We start from the raw sequence: 23905 nt of genomic DNA on the forward strand, positions 1-23905 counted from the left end.
CACAAAGTTAGTTTGCATTAATGAGGGAACAAAGCCACTGCTCATTTCTAACCAGGTCGTGTGGGGTTTATTAGCAGCTTGAGCAAAGTACAGTATTAAGTGATCACGCTTCTGCGTCTCTTTGAGGCTCTTTTGCACCGTCCAGCACATAATCCTATGAAGAAATCCCTACTCTTTGTCAAACAACTCCTTAACCTCTGCATTCGTTTTCATTGAAGTTTTCATTTGAATGATGAGGTCAGTTAAATTGATTAATGCAAATAATGTATATGCGAGCGATTGGCTACAACCTTTTTTTGATTTTACCTCACCGTTTGAGAAATAAATGGGAAATATATTAAATGCTATGTTTGTAAACCATTATTTTTGTTTTAGAAGGTTATGTGTTATACGCGACCGCTTATGAATTCGCGGAGTGACCTTGAATATTGATAAAAAGCCTCTGTCACAGAGAGACACATTATAGCGCATGGTTACTTAATCTATGTACTGTGTTTTGCTCAAGCTGATTAGTTAGTCGGAGATCTGCGGGGTATTTTTCCTTTTTAGAACACTTCTTTAGAATGTACAGTCTAAATCAAATATCAGCTCATATTTTCATCTCCTTCTGAAACCTTAGCGTGACGACACGTGACGTTGATTCCTTCTTGAAACCCTACTTGTCACGTGACTGAAGAGAGCGATGCTTGTCCTGTTGACCAGCAGCCCAACACTCTGAAGAGAGAACCTCTTTGTGTTTGCGATTCCTCTTCCCTTTCGACAGCACTACCTCCAGATGATCCCGCATCTCGGTGAAGCTCAACCATTTACTTCGTCTTTGCTGAACAGGATCTGCAGAACTCGCGGGTCTTGTCTCTTGATCTGAACGTCCTTGCCTTGATTCTGTCCACTCTGTACGAATAGTACCCCGATTCAGTGGTCCTTCAGCATCTTCCGCATCGGATATGTTAAGCTCTATGTCGTCAAAGCTAGGGCCGATGATAGTCGTGGAAGGCATCTCGGTCTGACGAGTCTTCATCGTATCCTCCCGCTTACTGGAGCTAGCGATTGAGATGCTGCGTCGCTTCGAGGATCTCCCGCAGCCGCAAAGCCTGCTCAGCTCGGCCCGAACGACGCGCTGACGGAGACAGTAGATGACGAATATGAAGAACCCCTGGAAGGAGTTGAGGATGATGAAGATGATCTGGAAGACCTGGTTGAAGGCGGTGCCGATGAGGAGGAAATACCCCGATGACCAGGTCAGACCTAGGAGGAGAAAGATGCAGATGGCCTTCTGTAAGCGTTGTTGGCCCTCCTTGGCACGCAGGATGATACTATCCCTTTTGGTTGATGAACTCCGGATTGTTCGTCCCAGTCGAATGATCACCAAGGTGAAGATGATGATGTTAGCGATGATGATGACGCCAATAGGACATAGCAAACCACCGATCTTAGGCATCTTAGCGAGGAAACACCTAAGAGATGTAGAACAAAAAATAAATAAAATTGAAACTAGTGGGGGCATTGCTGTATTTGTGTTAAGACTATGGACTCCCATATGAGATATCGATCCTTTCGTAATATTCGAACAAAATTTTAATGTAGAAAGTACGAAACAAAAAAGCGGCACTGTCCAATTTATTACGCATTATTATTCCTGCATTAAAACCGGTTTCACGCCAAAAGCTTCAAGATAGAGGGTGGTTATTATAACATGCCTACTCATCCATGCATATAAAGGCAATGGTGAGAAAGTTAGGAGTAAACGGAGGGTCAGATAAGTAACAACAAGAGGAGGGACTATTAATATGCATGTCAGTGTCATATATTATTTGGAACTGAAGTAACATGTTAAGTATGCTTTCAAACACAATTTGATACTATGATCAGACCAGGAGGATGACTCATGGAACATCGCACGTTGCTTGTTGCTCGTGTTTCGTAGTTTTTTATCATAGTTTTTTTTTTTTTTTTTTTTATCTCCTTACATACTGTTTCCTTTAAGAAAAAGAACAACAGTTACATAAAATGGTCTGCGGCCAAACAGTAAATAACTTGTAGGTATATTGTAAAACTCGAAGATGAACTTACAAATTCGGGTCAACATAATTGTGGCGAGCAATTCCCCCAGTAATGGCTACGGCGATGACTGGTATTCCTGTTTTGAAATAAATAAAAGAAAAAGGCATGATATTTTGGATGCTCTGAACCAGGTAAGGCTGGTGGACAACGATATGAATAACACAAAATCCAGAAAGAAAAAAAGGGGAATTAAACTGATGGAATAGAAGAACCATAAGCAGAATGAACATGGGATTAAAAGAATACTCACAAAGGAGAAAGAATTTTTTAAAATTCCAAATAACAATTTGGTTTAATCTTAATTTTCATGTATAATAAATCGAATTCATAACAAATCTTAGAAGTAAACAATAAAGGAGATTATCAAAATATAGAGAATTGATAATAAGCAAATATTAATCGACTACGAGGGTAATGGTACAAACTATCATCACCGAGGCGATGATAGTTTGTATCCATTTATTGCCTGAGTAAAGGAGGTTAATATTTGTTTTATATCCCACATCGGCAATAAGGTCTATTTAAAGTGAATTTTGCATGATAAACAACTGATTCTGCAGACAGTTTAGCTTCAGCTAGATTTTACAAAGCACAACATGCATACATGTAATAAAGTCGATGCGCGCTCATTTGACATTGACATTGACATTGTCATTTCGCGTAACCTACTTTGCTATGCTTATCCAATGGGCAAGGGTGGGCAAGTGGGGTAGCAGCAAAACATTACGGTACAAAAGTCATATCGCAGGGAGATAGTACTTATATCATTGATCATGTGACCTCGTTTAGACCAATCTGATTGCAAGATTCTAAGTATGCGGGATATAACAGAAATTATCTTGTAATAAAATCAGAAATCTTCAGAAATAGTAGATGTGTATCAAAAGATGTTGAAGGTCTGAAGGAGGAGAAATTACCCCAAGCAATGAGCGAAGCTTTGGTTATGAATCCGGGAATCCTTGCATTTAACACCCTCACGAAGAGCAGATACATGTTGACGCCCTCAACGGCCATCCACACAAGAGAAGTCAGCGTGAAATACTGAATCATTGCAGCCAGACAATGACACCATATCTCAACGTCCTTCTCGACGTCTATGTCGTCATTGGATTCAGCTACGTCGATTCGTTTTCGGGTGAATATGACGACCAGGATATAGGCGATGTACAGGAAGAGGAGAGACAGACAGATGTTCATGAAGATCTGATTGGGTTGCTTCTGTCGCAGTTTCCTGATATTGGAAAGAATATCTTTTTGCAATTAATGTTATTTTGGTGAAGTAATTAATAATAACTTTCATATAAGTGTTCTAATCAATAAGGGAGTTTACAGATAGCACATGGTACAAATGACCCCAAATATCCACAGATCTTTTACACATGGAGAAATTCCACTTTGAGCATATTAGAATAATAACTGCCAAAGTCCTAGATGTGCTTCATGAATACCTTTTGTTTGCTCTCTTGAAAAGAATACTTCCACCTGCGTATCATAGAATGTACCGTTGGTGCATAAATGAATAATGTTACATAACTTTCATGAGCGCATATCCAGTATTCATCTCAGTGGGTTTTTACCTTTTTGGTACAAATGACCTTCATCTGCCCATGCGCAGATTGTATCTGTAAACTCCCGTATTGATATCAAACAAAATGATGCATGAAGATAACTTGGAAATAGTGTGGTAATTGATGTAACCATACTCATGCCAATTTTTCTTAAGAAGATGAGGAAAAAGTGATATGTGAGATATGAGATAAGAGGAGTATGTGAAGATGTCGGTCAAGACGCGACTTGTAAATTAATATCTTTGAAACACATTGACTGAAAACTCTGAGGTTTATTTAGTGTCGATATACATTGCTTAGTCTTATTTCTAACATTCGTGTATTGTATTATCGAAAGGCCAAGATGGCCCTCTTCTCAACAGGAAGTCTTGGAAAATGAAAGATGAATATGAGACAAGTTGAGGACGAGTACGATACTTTCCCAGGTAATATGATACCTCCTTTTCCTCTCGGAAGTAGGCCTATCATGGACCCTTGATTGTTTATCATATTAACAGAAAATCACAACCCTTCTGCGATTCATGGATATTTGATCTGATTGAAACATCATAACAGGGTTTGTGATATTGATACTCAACGCCGAAACATGCAAGTATGTGCACTTTTACTACCCCCCCCCCCCACCACTACCACCACCAAGACCAACACCACCACCCCTAAAGAGGGGGGGGGGGGGAGTAAATGCAATATTGGTAAACAAATGAGAAGAAAGAAAATATATTTTAATGCAAAGGGGGACACTTTGAAGCACCTATGGTAGTAAAGATAGCAATGTATTTCCCTTACTATATCAAATTTGACACAACAAACAAACAAGCAAGCATTAAAAAACAGGAAAGGGCGAGCGGATAACAGATGGGTAAAGCCTCGGTCACAAGTGCCATTACGAACTGCTACGAACGCCGTACGAACGATTTTCAGACAATGGAAATTCGGGAAAACAATGGAAAAACAGGGAGATTCGTACGAAATTATCGTTCGTACGAACCTTTGTAACCGTAGTATAAGCGATTTCGTGACTCCAAAATTGTGTATACCCCTAACAATACGTGCAATTTATCGATGCCGGAAACACTTCAATCTGATTGAAATATAGTTATTATTTGTACTTGGGCGGTTTTAATTTGATATTTATGATCTATACAGTACTTCAAGAGTTTGATAAAGTATCGATACAGTAAGTTGTTATTTTCATAAATAGTGACATTGATGAGTACTCACGGTGAAAGTACATAAACGGCCAAAGTCATGATCAGACTGACAATAGATAGTCCACAACCAATGTAACTCAGGTACTTTGAAGCCCTTTTGAAGTGCACAGATGGTTCGGGGCTGTGGAAATTCTGAGATGTCAAATACAATAACATACATGTAAATAAAGTGAATCAGCGAAAAAGGAAGAAGCTAAGACAAAAGAGAATAATTAACATATAAATATGAAGAGAAGGCAATCGTTGGTATATGCAAAATCCTGGTCACATGTGCTCTTTCAACCAATCATTTGACAAGGATGCTAGGATTAACAGTTATCTCTTAAAGCAACTCTAAAGTGTTGGGAGTCCCAAATTAATAAACAAAAAAATTTACGGCCCCAAGCTTTGGAATGGCCTCCCTATCCTATCCCTATCATAGAATCAACTTTACAATATTCGTTCAAGCGCAAGCTGAAACGTCATCTCCTAAGCAATTACGCTATACTGGTAGAAGAAGCATGATGACCTTTTAAAAATATTGTCGATATTCAAACTGAATGTTCCTTGTTTTGTTGCTGCTGTTGCCTCGAGCCTGGTGACGGGCAGTTGCATTCGCCTGTTCGGGAATGTGTTAGTTTGCAACAAAAATGGAGAAACGCGCATTTTGTTGAAAATCATGTGGTATCATGAACATTTATAAATGACTTGTAATATTGTATGGAATTGAAAATAAGTTATGATTTAATTTTATTTTGGGAAGCGCCCCCCCCCCCTCCAGTACGCCAGTGCCTGCTGGGATGTTATTGTGCTTCGATGGCCGGAGTGCATGGTAACGGTGCTTTGTTTGTTGTTAATGTCTGTCCGACCTAGCAGCGACGAGTTATTCGTTTCGCGCTCCTGCTGTTGAGGTTCAGTGCATTACGGTTGATGGATGTGGCAGCTCGTCACCAGACAAACATATTGGCCCGAATTCACATAGGAGGTTTGTCGACAAACCTAGGTTTATGTGCGTCATGATGCGTTTCGACGCGTTTTATTGACTAAATGTGTATCGCAAAAAATGTTCCACTATACCAAGATGTTGACGTCATTGCCAACCAGTTTGTTTGCCAGCGCGGCTACACTTAATCTTTTCTCTTTTTTTTATTTTCATATCAATGTCGCTGTCCAGGTTGAAACTAACTTCTATTGGGTCACCCCCACCATTTCGTCCAATTCCAGAGCAGGGACGTATTGAAATTCGACCGTATTCGACCGAACTCTCTATTCAAAACCCCCGTATTAAGTTCATACACTTCAATATAACTTGCAGCATACAGAGACAAGAGACAGGAGGGCGCTATTTACCATAATAACAGCAAAGTTGGTCGTGTGATTACACATGCACATGATAGCTGTTGAGTTGGTGATGTGTGTAGCATTCTGAAGCAAGGAACATCCATAGTCGGACCAGTCACCAGTCCCGTTGTTGGCTTCAAAGTCCCAAAATACACAGATTGGATCATCTATGATGAGTGAGCCGTTGCTAGTCTATTGATACATTAAAATATTAAACATACGAAAATACATAATAAGTATAATTTGTTTGTATATACTTATATATTGGAACAGCATCCCTCTTTCCATAAGGGAAATTACCTGTCTTGCCACCTTCAAAAGATCCCTCAAAACTTACCTTTTTCCCCAATGATCTATGTGATATACTTCCTGTACTGTAAATGTTTGTCCTCTTTTCATATATTTGTATTTGTAAGCGCTATGGTACTTATTGTTTGTAGCGCTATGGTACTTATTGTTTGTAGTGCTCCTAAATATTCGATATTATTATTATTTATAAAGCGCCTTTTCATTAGATACAAAACGCATAAACAAGGAATACAAATAAATAGAGAACATTATCTTATGAAACTTATATTAATTTTAAAAAAGAGAGGTATACTACCACAAATTAGAAAACTTCTTGAGAGCTGTGAGAGTACAGCCATTCTAATTAGATACATGGGGTTTCACGGGCAAGTGTATGGAGTGTACGTTTTTTTGAATGATATCAGTTGGTGTTGATTTCATTTGGTTTAACGAATTTATTTGTTATACTGTATATTTACCAAAATTAAAGATAAACTCCAGTACTGGTAAAAAAAAAAATTAATTCTCACAGAATCAAACGAAACTTACACTGAATGTTCAAGATTACAAATAAATGACATGTGCCAAACAATTTTGGAAGAAAATGTATACTGGCTGAGTAATGAGCATAGAAAGACAAGGAAATCAAGGTAGTACTAGCCCCGACACCATATGTGTTGTCCCATATATAGCTTTCTATGTGAGTGCTTGTTACTTTACCAAGACTCGGTCAAATTTATTATGATTTTGATGACTCCAGAACCTTGCAGTGCACACCAATACTTACATGCTACATGATCAACTGTTTCTGATCCTTTCCACACCTTTTCTTTCACAATGCAATCGCATTACCAGTACTAAAGTTTGTCTTTAATATCCCAAATAATGATGATCAACATATTTCAAGACAATCAGGTATTTGAGTACCTCAAATATCATACATCCCAACATTGTACTTTGACAGTAACACTTTAATAATTTGCGATCTTGGTGACCATGTTTATCAGTCAAGCCCGCCTTAAATCTATATTTATTTATATTGTATACATATATTTTAAAGCCCGTCTGCACTAGTTTGGCCAGGGAGAGTAGAACTCCCTGCAAGGTAACTGACAGGTGGTTATCTCACCAAATCAGCTCTAAATTAACATAAGAAAAAGGGGACCATGGGGGACCAACAGGCACCGATTAGGGATTGTTTGCTATAGAGGGCGCAAGTAGCTATAAGTAGTGCAGTGGGGCTTTAAGTGTGGGATTTACCAGAATGGGATGGAAAGCGCTGGTAACTTCTGTGTTCATCTTTCTAAGTCCAGACCCTTCGATAGTGACAGAAATCACGGGAGTATTGGGAAGTCGTCTTCCTTTTGGACTACCGTAGGTCCCAGTCCCGTGATCGTAAACATCAGAGATGAACAGGGATGGCTCACGAATCACCGCAAATGTGGTTCTGATGTTCGAGCTCATTGACGCATCGTCGAGGTCGTCTACGAAGTGCGTTTTGACGTTGATCGAGGCTCTGAGGTCATTGGCGTCGATTGGTTCGTCGTGGTTGTACAGTTCGATATCGCTGTCGGTTAGGTGATCATCGACGGTCGATCTCCGCGAGACGAAGGTGATACCTTTTCTGAGAACATCCGGTGTGGTCGCTTGGACCTATAGGTAGGACAAAAGTTGTGCCATGATCAGTTACCAAACGAATATCATTTAGGTGTTAAATATTGTGTTAGTGTTGTTGTGCGTGATTCTGTAAATGAGTTTGTTAGGATTGTAAATATATTAAGTTAGTTCAACTCAAACAAATGCCACAGAGAAATGTATGAAGATAATCAACTCATTTAATATCTGCCGATATTATATATATATATATGTCTGTCTAATGAGTACACCGTTGTTACATCTTAAACGAGTTGGAGACATTTCATGTAAGAAACTATTATCTAAAACATACTTCACGATGTTCACTAGGCCTGTATTCTTGTAGCACAATTTCTGCTCAATTATCCTCATAGTGTCAGTGTTCTATAAAACGTTAACTTATCCCAAAGCAAAATATATTCAGAATCTAGGTACCTGGGATTATCACCACACCTACAAAGTGTAAACACCTTATTGTGTTCATCGGAGCAGCGGCTTTACGGAAAAGAGTATTCTGAGTGGGAGGGATTCTACAAAGTGAATACTATATATCTGTGGTAGATAGTATATTTGCTTTGATAACTCCTATTTCATGTTTTTGTTTTGTTTTTGCTTATGATTGGATGAAGACAAACACTTTGCTGATCTCCTTCCAAGCTTTCAAAACAAAAGGAAGAAAGGACATCATACCCCTTATGAAAATGTAAACGTATATCAAGTTGATTTTATAGTATCTTTGAGAAGATCGATTACAACCCTGGACAAGCATGGATATACTTTTCAAGGAGATCAGATTACGGACATATCCATAAAGATACGACTAAAAATACTCATGATTCTTTTGAGGTTTCTTTTACTTTTTCTAAAAATTAGAATTAATATGAACATTACCTGAACAGCTAGATTCGGTTGAACAGAGGAAAAGGAGCCATTGTTTTTGGTCAAGTCAACCACCTGTAGTTGGTGTTCCAAGGCCAGCATAACCCTACTGCTGGATTGGTTCAAACCCTGGGCTGCAGCTAAAGCTTCCGGGTCAGAGTTCATAAGATTCCCAATGATGGCTACCACACTACTTGTTACCTTAATGTAAAAAGAAAAAAGAAAATAATGAATCGGAAGGAACGATACAAAGTATGATCTGTTAAATCATGAATCTTTACACTTTACAATATTGCTTTTATAAAATGTTAAGAAGCGTTTCTTTTAAAAGAGAATCCAAATATTCCTGATTCTGAAATACTTCTCGCTATCAGAAAGGTTTGGTGAGGTCTCAAGTCTTGCAAGGAAATGTTATAATAATTAGTTTAAAGGACCTCCATTCAGTAACCACAATCAGATGCTAATTCTAATTGTAAATCAAGACGACGCTCACGCGAACAAAGAATATTATTCATTTAAGGGTGCCACTAGGTGAGAAGGGTGCCATACTCAGGCCCCTTTCTAAATCCTGTCGCAAGCCGGGAAAATTGTCGAGACTTTTTTGTTAGGTCACCAAAGAAATATTATAATCTATCCAGGCAATTTATGTAAACATCTGCGTTTGTCTACGCACGTGAATTTTTGGATATAAACCTGTCATCAAATTTGGTCTGGTAGCCCCCACCCTAAGATTATCTAGCGACGCCCCAAATTCCACTATGCGAATAGAAATATTTACCTCTGTATTCGTAGAGTTTAAGGACACCACATTTTCAATGACATTGGCTATGGTTATCACTGCGTCAGTCGTGAAGTCCTCAGATGACAAAGAGTTGACCCCTTCAAGAACTTCATCAACCGTTTCCTCAGTGATATTAGCCTTTGGGAGAAAAAATACTTTGGGTTAGATAACCATAAGGCCTATAAGGCCTATCAAAAAAATGTATTGCCCTTTAGGTGCCAAAACATGGGTCGGTCGGTGGGAAATCTTCTTCTTTTTTCTCCCTCTTTGGGCTGATATTTCTCAGTTTTGAATGCTTTAATATTTTTTTTCTCTAAAAAACGGTCATTGTTTTTTTTTGTTTTTTTGTTTTTTTTTTTTTAAGCCGACCGTAGATTTCAAGATTTTGGGTCGGTCGCAAAGGGCAATACAATTTTGTTTTGTTTAGGCCTAAGCTTCATCGTAACAAACGTTAATTACTCGATCAAAGAAAAAAATATGAACGTTATATGGCTTCATTTTTCTGTGGGAGTTTTTTTTATTTATCTTAAGTGGACTTTGGACTAGTTTAAGGAGCAAATTGTGAAGCACTTTGTTTCTGCGAGGAAGAAATGCTATAGGCCTACCAAAATTATGTCATGTATGTGGATTTGATTTACTTTGGGACAGATCAGCCCTAGGCTAAACTGCAACAATTGTATCAAAGGGCCAGTGCTCGAATTCTTTTTCGCGAAGATTTCAGCAGAGCTTCGTGTTGATTTAAAATACACAAAATGTAAGAATAACAATTATAAACTATCGACATTACTGGACACAACAGCCATCAATAATCAATCGTTGAACTACTCAGTAATCTGTCCACTTTTGATAAATAACGTGATACTCCGAAAGACAGCTTTATCATGATATTACTGCTAGAAACACGATCACAACTATTTCTCGAATAATGAACTCATGGACATTTATAACAAATGACACGTCAATTTATATAACGCAACTACTACATATTTTTTACTACTTAATACAAAGTATCATTTCATTACACTAGTTGTAGCTGAGCCGCCATAGAAAGGCGTTAAAGCATTCAAGGATTTGTTTTCCTACCGGGTACCCACATAGTTAACAACATACTTATTCATACTCCTAGGAAATTTGATGTCTTTCGTGTTTTTCATAACTAAAAAAGGGAGGTGGATTGGTTGAATGAGGGCCTTTGTTGAATACTTTTAGACGACGGTAAGCTTTGATATATCACATTCTCAAGAAACATAAATTGGGACAAATCAATTTGTCACGTACTTCAAAAGTTATAAAAACTTGGTAAGGGTATATAGAAGTAGTTAAGTTGTTCGTATGCCCCAAATAGAAATCAAGCGCAGATTGCGTAATGCGTCATTGTGCAAGGCTATTGAGATCATTTTCGTTGATTTAACGAAAGTACATGTAGTTGCGACCGTATTTAAAGCTGATAAAAAGTTAAAGGTATAGACCAGTATTGGAAACGCCCCAATTTCAAAAAATGAAATGGAAGCTCTCATTACCAATTATGTGAAAGAATATGTTTTGACTAATACATGATGATAACAAATTTGCCGGGAAACCGCCTACTAATTCATATATTTGGTAAATTTGTTTCTCTCATGGTCTGTGAGAGATATAGGGTAGTCCCATATACATATTTCTGTGTATAGTGCTTGTAACTTTACGAAGAATGGGCCAAATTTCTTATCATTTTGATAATTCCAGAACCTTGCAGATGCTAGATGCTAGATGATCAACCTTTTCTGATCGATTCCACAACGTTTCTTTCACAATGCAATCGCATGACCATAACTGGTCTTTACCTTTAAAATAATACTAATAACAATACTATTGTATAGTAATTTAAATATAAATCAGGTAATGGTTATAGTAATCAGGTAATGGCTATAGTAATCAGGTAATGGTTATAGTTAATAATCAGGTAATGATAACTGTAGGCTTAAATTAGTAAGTATAGTTAGTAGTTAAAAAAAAAAAAAAAAAAAAATCTTATGTCACCTTTTCGATGGCTGCGAGATTTTCTTCCTCACGTTTAGTTGAGTCGACAAGCCGGTCCACACATGAACACTGATTGTCAGTGCACTTATACCGGAGATGAGGGTTCCCTTCAAATAAGGTAATGATAAATCGGAAGGAAAATGAAATTCTTTGTCTTGTGAAGAACAAATATCATTTTTTTTATAGCAGGGGCTGTTAAATAATAATGCCCTTTTGAATGAAATTAAAAAGGGATACTTTTTCTTTGTGTATTTAGGGTATTACGAAGACACAAAGAACATCTATAGAGTAACGTCTGTAGAGGATATACCCCGTCGTCTTTAACCAAAAACTTTTGATGATTATTGGCCTCCTTCTGCTTTTGACAATGACAATGAAGGGGACGAAATGTCAATATAAGAATATTATACGTCTCAGGTTTCTTATAACTCTATGTAGAGCCTTTAAAGGCTGTTAGCAGATTCGTCCGATTGTCGTTTGATTTTAAAATGTCCCTGGGTGGGAAAGAAGGTATAGTGCGTGACACCAAGATTAGATGTAGAACATTGGTCAAGTGAACAAACATTCGAACAAACTAAAAATGTGAAATAAGACGGTACATTTCGTTATTGTGTTTGTGTCAAAGTGATTCATGAGGTCTTATACGAACTTACTTTCACAGGTGATTTCATGACATGACGGTTGAGGGTCCGTACTGTTCGGGAAATCGGCAAAACCAATACGTTGTAGGTGAACGCACAGGAATCCGAGTTGGTCACAGGACAGCTCTTTGTCCACGTGCCATCGTACCTCTTTCTGAATTGTCTGCAGATCTGAACCGATCGGGATGTCCTTCAAGTCCAGGGACAGGGAAGTCCCGTGGTCCTGGTCATCAGCGTCATATGGGATGTTGCTGCCCCAGAAGGCCAATTGCCACGAGCCGGTGAAGTTGTACCCATTAACCGCTGTGGCTACTACGATGTTCAGTTCATTGGTTGCAGTGCATTCCATGATGTTGTTTGGGCCGTCAAACCACCAGTCCCCTACAATTGGGTGTTCACCTGTATTGAAAGAACATTAACAGAAAGAGCTTTGAATCCTCAAGATATTGCATGGGTCAAAGTAGGTACATGCGAGTGAAAGGTAAGGTATGGTCTGGTATTTATTCATCAACATATCGCAGCCAATGGCTGAATTGCATGCATGATTTACAGAGATTTGATTGTTTTCTATCACACATATTATTACTTATCTTATCGTATTTTAATGGAATAAGCTTTTTCAATGTTAGTGTATCAAAAAATGCTTTATGAGGAGATACACTGAACATATAAAATAACATGCAGAGCATTGATTAAAAATAATTCTTTTTTTTTCAGCAAACAACCAATGTTGTTCTCACACAATGAAATACCCTATATCTATATTAGTGATAACAAGTAAGCTGAAATTTTACTTCATCTTTAGTATTTATGTTCTGGTATTACAAGATGACTGTTATTCAAATCTTGAAATGTCAGTTCTTAAGGCTTCGCTCTATATCGCTTTTCATCTTCCATCTAGTTTTCCATCATAAATCGAAAATAGAAAGACACACAAAAAGGGGAAGGGTTACAAAGGTCGTAGGGGCGTGTTTCTTGAAATTCCATGTTAGACATTTCAGTATATGGCATGTCTATATAAGTAAATTCTTTTGTATTTTGTTTCATTCAGGACATGACATCTTACCTGGATAAGAGTACACCTGCACAGCATCCCGTCCTCCACAATGGCTTCCGACGTCACCAGAACAGGGTACACCGCACATATCCGGCATTGATCTAGACCACACCCCTTCACAGGGAGGGGTGTTGGCACACCGGCACTCGGTCCCATTGTAGAGACCGGTAAAGTAGAACCCACGACTTGTGCATTCATTCGTACACAGTGATGCAGTCATGTGAGATAGAGAAACGTTGAAGCCTGGTTCGAAACAGCTTACATTAAGGCAGCCGACTGAAGTAAAATCTGTCGGAAGCATACAGGAAGGAAAAAAAGAAGAAAACACTGAGCATCCTACTCTGAAATGCAAATTCAAAATAATAAATTCGATGTAGAAAAATGAATAAATGAATGAATACAAATATTGAAATGAAATAAGATAAACACAAAATATATACAAGTACTTTCCAGAGAAAAAAAGTCACATATGGGGACTTTTTTCAGTTTAATTCTCCAGCCCTAACCCCCTCAAATAATCATCCGGGTTTTATATTCCGCCCACAATGAGCGATAGACACACGTCTCTTAAACTGAAATACGGGGATTCAATGAATACTCTAGTACCCCCCCCCCCCAAACAACAACAACAATAACAATAAAATTATTAAAAAAATAGAGAGGGAAAGAGAGACCGAAGGAGAAGATGTCATATTTGTAATATATTAATATATTCCATTCTGTCTAATTTGACCTGAATCTACATATTTATCTTTATATTGTGTATATAAACAAACACATTTTCATCGTCGACCATACAAACGCTCAAAAGTTATGCTCTTTCTCTGGCTCCTAATTTTTCCATCGTACATATCCATTTTAAGTAGATTATTCTATCTTCCAGACTATTGTAATTTAATGAACTTTAAATCATGTAGAAACATAGTCATCATTCTACAGACTGCAGCTGTGTAGAACAGCTGTACTGTACTGGCACAGCTGCATAAGCAGTGCGATCCATCCACTGTTATTTTTTCCTGTTATCATGTATCTTTTTATTTAGATGTTTTTATATTTGGTAAATAAAATAAAATCAAATATATAAATTAAATAATGTACGGAATTGAAATGAATTTTAATGGCCCGAGTTTACCATCAGTTCACTTTAGGCTACATTAATAATGAGGATGGCAAACATTCCTCAAACTGCATACCAGAGTGTTATTCCTAAACTATATAAATAGAAATGAAGTTTAATTTGAATTTTATTTAATAATAAGAAGTACTAAGTCAAAAGAAATTGGCATATCCCGGGTGTTCAGGCAGTGGAATCCCGCAAAGAATTTCGAAGTGGTGTAACATTCAAATGAGGTACACAGCCCTTATAAAAGGCCGGTGTCTCGCTAATTATTCATCCTTCATGTGAAAGCCACAAAGTAGTGGAGGAAGGAGAAGGGAAAACAACATATATGTCTGAAAGAATCATGTCTGAAAGAATCATTATTGTGTGTGTGAAAGAACAACATTAGTCTTTTTTCACCCCTCGCAAATGGTCATTGCATCATTATAGACTTCCAGGATATAAAACATACACGAAGTAAATCTATATTTGTATCTGTGTGAGTACTCCAAATAGCCGTTTGTTAAAATAATGATGGAAATAGCGCGTATTATGTATTTGTATCAGAATATATATATATATATATATATATCTATGAAAAGAGAAAATAAGTGATATGACAGCTTCTGTAAAACAGGGAGGAAAGCGAAATGACTGTAAATATACCACCCACCACGATAGGGAGGGAACTCTTCGACTTGTACTTCTTATTATTAAATTGAATTATAATATACTTCATTTTTTATTTGTATAGTTTAGTAACACTCGTACAAGTCACAATCAAAGCAGCGCAGCCAATCACAGGAGATGACATGTTTCCAAAGATTGGAAGTCGTTTCATTTCATCTATTTCATGATGTTTATGATTTCTCAAGGCATATATTACTTATTTAAATAAAGTTTATTATATTTATAATGTTGATCTCTCTTGGAAAATAATGAAATATACATCAGTTTCTCAATAAGTCTTTACTATTTCACACTTGTAGAAAAGATAAAGATACCTCAAGTCAAAAATATTACGCGAATAAATTACTAAATTGATAATATTTTGCCATTCTGTCTATCATGATATCCTTGTGATTATGGCAAATAAATACAGGTATATTTCTGTCGTCATATGCATAGGAACAGTACAAGTTACGACGTATACGTAGTGATACCCGTGTAGGCCTACTAAAATTAAAATGTTTAAAAATATCCCCTCACTGAAAAAACATTAAAGAAAACCAATTGTTACCTGGCGCTGATACTCGACCAATCCCTTCAATATGTATGAATGGCACATTTAAGATATATCATTAGTTGTTAATCCGAGATATGATAAGGAATGATAAGTAATCATCATATTAGTTCATTTGAGAACCAAACCACGGTACATGAAGTACATTGATAATGACGTCACTGGCAGCATTAATCAAAAATATGCCTAATTTGTCATGCCATTAAGAATGGTTCATCAAACGAATTAATATGATATTATCATTAGCAAACCTTTATTCAATCTAGAAAAGTTTCCTGACAGCTGATTCAAGGTATAGGTAAATATCGTTAAAATGCCGATGAAGTTGATGCACAAAGACAATTCGGAATAACCATTTTAACATCTCATCTGAAGGGTTGCTTGATTTTTGTTTAATCAAATAATTTATTTGGTGAAAGAAACAATGGAAAGCATGTAAAAAGGAGCTTTCAAACATGGTTTTGTTTTAAGAGTTTCGGTATTGAGAAAGAGAGATATGGTTCCTAGGGCACCTATAATACTCATGGATTGATACTATACAAACTTGAGGCTGTGTAAGATACGACGAGGATTAACTTATAATACTGATGAATTATGTTGAACATATTAAAATAGTTTGGAAGAGTTCAACAAATCTGATATCCAAGTAGGTAAAAGTTTGGATTTGATGAGCTAATATTTCGTTAATAAAAAATCCGTTGAATCGAGTATTTTTTGTTTTTAATTAGCAAACCATTGGGTAGAAAATGTAGTGTTACACAGCTATAATTTTCTTATACCTGCATCAATTCCGGGTTTTTGTTGTTGTTGTTGTTGATGCTTTTGTTGTTGTTGTTGTTGCCGCCTACAATTTACAAAAGGAGCGTTGAAGGTAAAACAATAATGATGATATTTAGAGTTATATCTGTAAATGTACATTGCCATCCAATTACATCAAGAAAAGAATATTCAAATTTACGCTGTCACGGTTGTTTTTGTCGTAACAAACACATTGAAAAAAAAAAACAAATTTGTATCGCTGGTGATTCGATTAAAAATGTTGATCATGATAACTATGAGGTTAGGTGGAATAGGTAAACGAACTTACTTTGTCATCTAACGGTTAATTTCCGATCTGGAATTCCACTGGGAAGTGGCAAATACGCCATTAGCATTGAACTGTTAAAACTTTTAAACAATGGGCACATGTCTTACACAACGCATCCGAGAAACGTTCGATGGCAGCGGATATTTGTTTTCTTTCGCTCTAGAATACCAAAATGTATTAGATTGAGTATTGCACGAGCGTTGTGTAATATAATATCTTTTTATGCAAAGTTTGATAAACTTTCTTGATTATGTGTTCATTTATCGTCCCCAAAACCTGTTTGTTAGAGAGCAAACTGAGTGGGAAAAAATTGTCGGCTTTTTCGTTTCTTAAAGGTAAAGACCAGTTATGGTTATGCGATTGCATTGCAAAAGAAACATTGTGGAATCGATCAGAAAAGGTTGATCATCTAGCATATAACTATTGGTGTGTACTGCAAGGTTCTGGAATCATCAAAATGATAAGAAATGTGGCCCAATCTTCGTAAAGTTACAAGTACTGTACACAGAAAGATGTATATGGGACTATACGCACACATGCGCGAAACGTGCGTTTATCTCTCACAGACCATGTAGATAAACTAATTTACCAAATATATCAATTAGTAGGCGGTTTCCCGGCAAAATTGTTATCATCATGTATTAGTCAAAACATATTCTTTTACATGATTGGTAATAAGAGCTTCCATTTCATTTTTTGAAATTGGGGCCTTTCCAATACTGGTCTTTACCTTTAATGCAGGATTTTTAACTTTAATAATTGAGAATAGTGGTCTTTTCACACAAATTATCGAAAATATAACTGTTGGCCATGTCTATTTTTTAAGTTAGATTTAATGTTGTCCTTAATCTTGCCTATCTTTCACTATAAACCATACAAGGAGAATGTCGTAATGACCAATGTTTCAAATTCTGTACATGTCGTAATAGAATTAATTTATTGTGGCACGTAATTAATCATAGGCCTCAATCACTGTACTTGATAGGTCATTAACCAGCCAAAGTTTATATTACATCCCCTCGGTCAAATATGTTTATTATTCCAACAATAAACGCCAACCATTAATAACCTTTTCAGCACACGGCCTAAAAGGAAACTTGTGTGTACTCACACCTCGCTCCAAGTTGAGGTATTTAACTACTTATCATTGTTTGAGTTTCATTCACCCTGTCATATTTCCATTCCTGTTAATATGAAAAAACATGATTTCTCCCTCTAAATTCGTATCTTTCATGATTTCGAGTAAAAACTTTGAAAAATATTTACAGCTGGAAATGACATAAAGTGAAACCTCTCTCCCCCTGTAGGCAGAATGTTAAATTACACCCACTGTTTGATTTTGGGGAAGTACTAAAACACGCACACACTGTTTTCATAAAGTTGAATTAACTGTTTCACCGTGGGAATTTAGAATCTGAGTAACAGGATATCGATTGTAACTACAGCAATTTGATGCCTGTCGTCTGAGTATTCGTAAAAATAGAACCAAAGAGGGGTCAACATTTTACTTTATATACTTTGCCCTCGAATCCGGAATATTCAAAAAAAATTCTCCCAATATATTGCAAAAAATATGAAGTTTGCTATCCAGACTTTTTTGTGGTAAATACGAACGATAACAAAAGGCAACAATGTCAAAGTATCATATTGAAAATACCACAAAATATGCAAATTACGATGATAACAATTATCATGTAAGATCACTTCCGAAAACTAAATATAAGTCAACTTTTATAGCCTTTTATGTCGCCGTTTGGAATTATGCAAACACTCCAATAACGCATTACACGACCCGAAATGCTTTTAAAGACATTACATTTGGAAATTGAAATTGCAATTGAGTTGATTTCTTGAAAGTGTCTACGATCGTGTTCAATTTTTAATTTCATTTATTTCCTCAGATTCATAAAAGACAATATAAATTACAATCAAATATAAAAGCATTACAACAAAAGAAGAATCTGCAGAGGGGATGATCAAAAACCACAGAGGTTTATCGGGGATCATCCCCTGCTTAAAATTACAATATCAAAATACAATTAAAAAAAATTAAATTAAACAATAAACACATACACAAACATATATAAATATTACATGCAAATCCATGTGTGGGGTGAGTAGTAGTGGGTTGGTGGTACCAATAAATACAATATATAGAGGAAATGAATGATATACAGGAAAGAAGAAAAAAGAAATAGTGAGAAAAATAGTAAGAAACACCGTACAAACAAAATCTTAAGAGTTGGATACGAAATCAAATATTGTTTCAACTTTGACTTGAAAGAATAAAGTGATGAGAAGCTGACAATATCTTTGGGAAGTGAATTCCATAGTGATGGTCCACTAAAATAATTGGTCCTTTGAAGAAAAGTTGTTTTAACAGAGAGCAAATGAAACTGTTAAAACAATTTTACTGACAATAATAAGAATAATAACGATATAGTGATACCAAGGATGTATACTGAAGACAGATGTGTGGATCATCGTCCTTGCCTTCAACACAATTATCGAAGAAGTTTTTATATTAATATTTATATCGCGTTGCTAGACACAAAATACAAAAATTTAGTCATTTTTCAAACAATGTATACCATTTGAAGATGAAATTTGACGTCATGAGCAAATGATGATTAATTACATTTATCAATCATCATTAGTGAAAAGTTCAAACAATATCTAAATAATATTTGTGATGATAATTACATAAACCATCCTAATGATGCACAGCAAACGTCATTGTTTTTGTTTAAACTTAATTTATAATTAAATTTCGTCTTAAAATATTTCATGTAGATATCCCTCTCTATGTTCCTTTTAAACGGGAGCATTGTTTTGGCTCATCTTTTTTCTTCACTCTCCATTTAAGATAAGCTCGAGTTCTGGTAATGATAGAAAATAAATTCTCACAGAATCCGACAAAACTTACACTGAATGTTCAAGATTACAAATTCATGACAAGTGCAAAACGGTTTTGGTAAAAAATGTACAGGGGCTGAGTAATGAGCAAAGAAAGATAAGGACATCAAGGTAAGTTGGCCCGACATCATGTCCTTTACAAGTACAGGTCACTATGTGCAAATGAGAATTGTGGTTTTATTGAAGATGATTTTCAGCAAGTCTTTGTGAGTTCGTTTTTATTTTAATGATTCAAACAATCAATCTACTGCAGGATACACAATCCAGAATTTATTATAGTCATGTTCTATCGACATTCGATCCCCATACCACAGCTCAAGATTAGCTTTAAACTATTCCTTTCATTAATTTTCAAATTTATATCTTATTTTCCTAAAAACGGCAGTAAAGAATTGGTACTGGTACAATCTCATACGGTGGTATTGAATTGGTTTGGTTTATTGCGAAAACACATCAAACAAGCAGCTCGCAGGCTGAAAATGTTCAATTTACAAACAAATTTAAATTATAAAGAGATATAAACAGATACAAAACTAAAATACATAAAATACATATTATATAGTAAGTCAACTTTTGCAGAAATTATTGATTTTCTTTTTTTATTACACCTTATATTTATTATAAGCAAGTTGCAGAAGAGGAATCCTGTATAAAGAAACTATAAATGGATAAATAAATGAATATATAAAAATATCAAAATATCCTGATTTCTTACTTTGTAATCTGTCCGTGGACGAAGAGCCTTTGAATAGGACGACGATCAGGAGAAACGAAAATACCGTCGAATATTCCATAATTCACATCAGGTAACACTCCTTCATGCACCACTCATAATATATCTTGGTAATCTGTCCGTGCGAGATGTTCAAATTCAAGCAACCTTGACAAGATAACAAGTTTGTTTTCAAAGACAAAACAAAATAGGAGATGGAGATCGAATATAACGAAACTTGAAGAGCGTGAGGTTGGATAATGTAGTTTGCCTTTGAAAGATGTTGAAAATTGTAAATCGATCGAAAAGGAACCAACCGAAAGCTAGGTAAAATCAGCTTACTGCAGTTGCAATAATGTCTAGATGAATTTAGTAATGTTGCAGAAATAGATGGGTGCTTGAAAAATGGCTACCAACACGAACAACAAGCTAGGATGTTGTAAATTCGTTCAAAGAAGCCCCAACGGGATTGAAGTTCAGTTTCCAGCCTGTACACAACCCTTCTGATGGTATTACAGAGGGTTCAGCTTAATGTGCGTGAGAGCCAGAGAGTGTCCATAAATACCTGACATGTCACCGCCTGGCGTTTGACACGCTTGACAGAAGGGAGACGATGCGTTATTTTGACAGAGCAATATGAGATGGCGATGGGCCTGAGCGATTGTCTTTACAAAAGATATTGAATTCAGTTATCATGGCACTCGTAAGCGAAGCATAATAATTATTAAAAAAACATCAATCAAGAGTACGGAGATCGAAAAAACATAAGTTAATGGCAACACGCCAGTTAGCGTGGTTATTGTTCGGTTTAGAGTTAATGCCTAGACATTTGTCATTGCTATTTCAAGGGCATTGTTATGAAGTAAGATAATTATCATTAATTACAATACATGTCTTATTGAATAGAAATACTATTGAGATATAGATGCGTTTAACAACCGATACTGATCATAAATATTGTAAGTGTTTTTTTAATGTAGTATATCAATATAAAATTTGCTTCAAATTGGTAGCTGGTTCCACAGTAAAAGATCTTGGAAAGAGAAGGTCCCAGAGTCGAATTTAATTCGGTACGATAGTGCCTTGAGCATGATCAGTAGGTCGTTACTTCCCAATTATGCATTTGCTCTTTCTCTCTCTCATTCTCTCTCTCTCTCTCTCTCTCTCTCTCTCCCTCTCTCTCTCTCTTTCTCTCTCTCTCTCTCTCTCTCTCTCTCTCTCTCTCTCTCTCTCATTCCCTCTCCCTTTTTATCTTCTATCTCTTTCTAAGAATGTGTTTTTCTGTGTATCTTCATATTCTCTCCCTCTATCAATTTTTTCCCTCCGAGTTATCAGAAATCTCAGCTATTTGAGACAAACGTCTTATGTCATGTTTTCCCTTTACTCAAGCGTTCTTTTTGAATAGCTTTGTTTTCTGATATTTTTGCACTTTTTATGCTCCATAATTTCTCCTCTTTTGTTTTGCACAATCATGTTCATGGCCCCATCTTTCTTTCTTTTTCCTTTCATCCATACAGTTTGGAAACTTTACAAGTGTATGGCTCAAAGTTATCGTAATATATATTTTTTTAAATCATATTTTAAACAATGTTTTTCTCTTATCATGCTTTAAGTTCTAACTTTTAACTTTCAACTTTCGATTTTTAACTAATTACTGGTAGATTTTAACTATAACTTTTTCATTTCTACCTTTTACCTAATAACCTGCAATATTTTGCCGACGCCTTTGTATACATTTTCTTAATTATTATGACGAAGAGATTGTGTGTGTCCGTGTGTGTGTGTGTGTGTGTGTGTGTGGGGGGGGTATGACCGTTAGTCATTTACATGATATGTTAAAATACTAATGGGAAAGAGAATGGGGAATGGAAAATGAACACGAAATACTGTCCCTTTAAGTTTGTGGTATTTTGTCTGTATTCAATAAAAGTAGTTTCCGTTATCAGTCTATATTTTGTTTTCCTATTTTGTTTTATTGTGTATTGTAATATTTTACTACTTACTAATTTGTTTATCAATTTATAATAAGTGTGATAAAAGTCATCTGTTAAATTTAAGTTAATGCTTTTGGATAATATAAATTATTAAAATGGAAGTGTTTTCAAGTGAGTTATGTTATCAGATTTTGTCCTTATAATATTTTACTACTTATTAATTTGTTTATTGTTTTACATTTTATTTTGATTGTATTAAGGCATTCAGGGCTCTTTGTCAAAGCAGTGTTTATGTACTAAAGAGACTTCCCTGTATAAAAACCACATAATAAATAAAAACACTGTGAGATGGATGGAGAAAAAAAAATCATGAAGTTCATAAGTACCATAAATTAAAGCACGATAAACACTGTCATGAAAACAAAGACGTTTGTGACATGGTGCAGTGGTACAAAGGTAGAGAAATAAAGAGAAATATAAGAGAAACGCGATGAAAACCCTGGCATCATGGGGCTCAACTAGTGAATTAATGTTCTCTTTTGAAGAGGTATTGATCTCGTTTATTATATTCATAATTCAAGGATTGTCAATATGAAACCAAAACGATCTTGAAACAGAATCATGACAATTATGGTAGTATAGCAACACATTATGCAAACCACTCCTTGTCAACATTTTTGTCTTGTTTATAATGATAAGCGTGATAAGAGTCATCTATTATACTTGAATGAATGCTTACGGATACTATAAGATATGACAATGCAAATCTTTTTTAAAGTGGGTAAAGACATCAATGTTTTCCTCTCACTTTCGATCATGTAATCCATTTACTTAATCAAACCTTTTAAATGTCGGGAGCACAAGCGTATAAGGTGCTGGGGAGGGCGGGGGGGGGGGGGAGGAGTAGCATCCCTGGGAATTTCCGATATTCTGGCAACCACCACCTCAAAAACACTCTGAACTCTTGTATTCTTAAAGAGAACAAGTTTATAGGAATGTGCTCATTATATAAACGACTGGTAAAATATATAAGCAAAAGAAAAGCTTGGCGTACTAAAGAAAGAAAATCTGATACGTTAGAGCTAAAACGGTCATGAAAGGCAAAGAAAGATCATAAAGAAAGAAGAAAAAACATGGAGTGTATCAATGATGACCTCGCACTTACTTACACGCTTTTTAATTTAAATGGAAACAAGAATATTTTTGAAAGACTTATTAATGCCATAAGTTATCCATGCATACCAACCTTCATCCGTTCTGTTCAATATTTCAAGACATCTCACAAAATGAATGTAGGTCAAATGTATTATCTGGTTGTTCACGTATCAGTTTTCAAGCCGACTTTCTATGATTTTTTTAACTGACATTTATACTTTGAAATCAATAATTACGCTCAGGCAGTGGGGGTAGCTTGAGTCCTCACGTTGTTGGGGCACGGGGGCGATTGTGGGAGG

At 36.0% G+C, this 23905-nt stretch overlaps 1 protein-coding gene across 1 annotated transcript; it reads right to left on the minus strand.

Annotated features, from left to right (window-relative positions):
* Positions 1–320: 320 nt before the first annotated feature.
* Positions 321–20795, minus strand: LOC100890345 (adhesion G-protein coupled receptor G2). Its single transcript, XM_003726486.3, has 12 exons — positions 20521–20795; positions 13470–13748; positions 12416–12802; positions 11763–11869; positions 9741–9881; positions 8975–9163; positions 7709–8101; positions 6170–6352; positions 4851–4972; positions 2979–3292; positions 2071–2137; positions 321–1454 (listed from the first exon to the last, which is right to left on the minus strand). Exons 1-12 carry the CDS (start codon positions 20597–20599, stop codon positions 656–658), a joined length of 3060 nt encoding a protein of 1019 aa, XP_003726534.1. The 5' UTR covers positions 20600–20795; the 3' UTR covers positions 321–655.
* Between the last annotated feature and the right edge of the window lie 3110 nt (positions 20796–23905).

The sequence above is a fragment of the Strongylocentrotus purpuratus genome, unplaced genomic scaffold, assembly GCF_000002235.5.
Source record: "Strongylocentrotus purpuratus isolate Spur 01 unplaced genomic scaffold, Spur_5.0 spur5_scaffold_13, whole genome shotgun sequence".
NCBI classification, from domain to species: Eukaryota; Metazoa; Echinodermata; class Echinoidea; order Camarodonta; family Strongylocentrotidae; genus Strongylocentrotus; species Strongylocentrotus purpuratus.

What these genes read in the sequence shown, in the direction of transcription:
- LOC100890345 (XM_003726486.3), bottom strand. Translation starts at nt 20,599, where the DNA reads ATGGAATATTCGACGGTATTTTCGTTTCTCCTGATCGTCGTCCTATTC. An exon ending in GCAGGTGTACTCTTATCCAG is followed by an intron (nt 12,803 to 13,469) that starts GTAAGATGTCAT and finishes CTTTCAATACAG; the next exon opens with GTGAACACCCAATTGTAGGG. An exon ending in TCATGAAATCACCTGTGAAA is followed by an intron (nt 11,870 to 12,415) that starts GTAAGTTCGTAT and finishes CCTTATTTGAAG; the next exon opens with GGAACCCTCATCTCCGGTAT.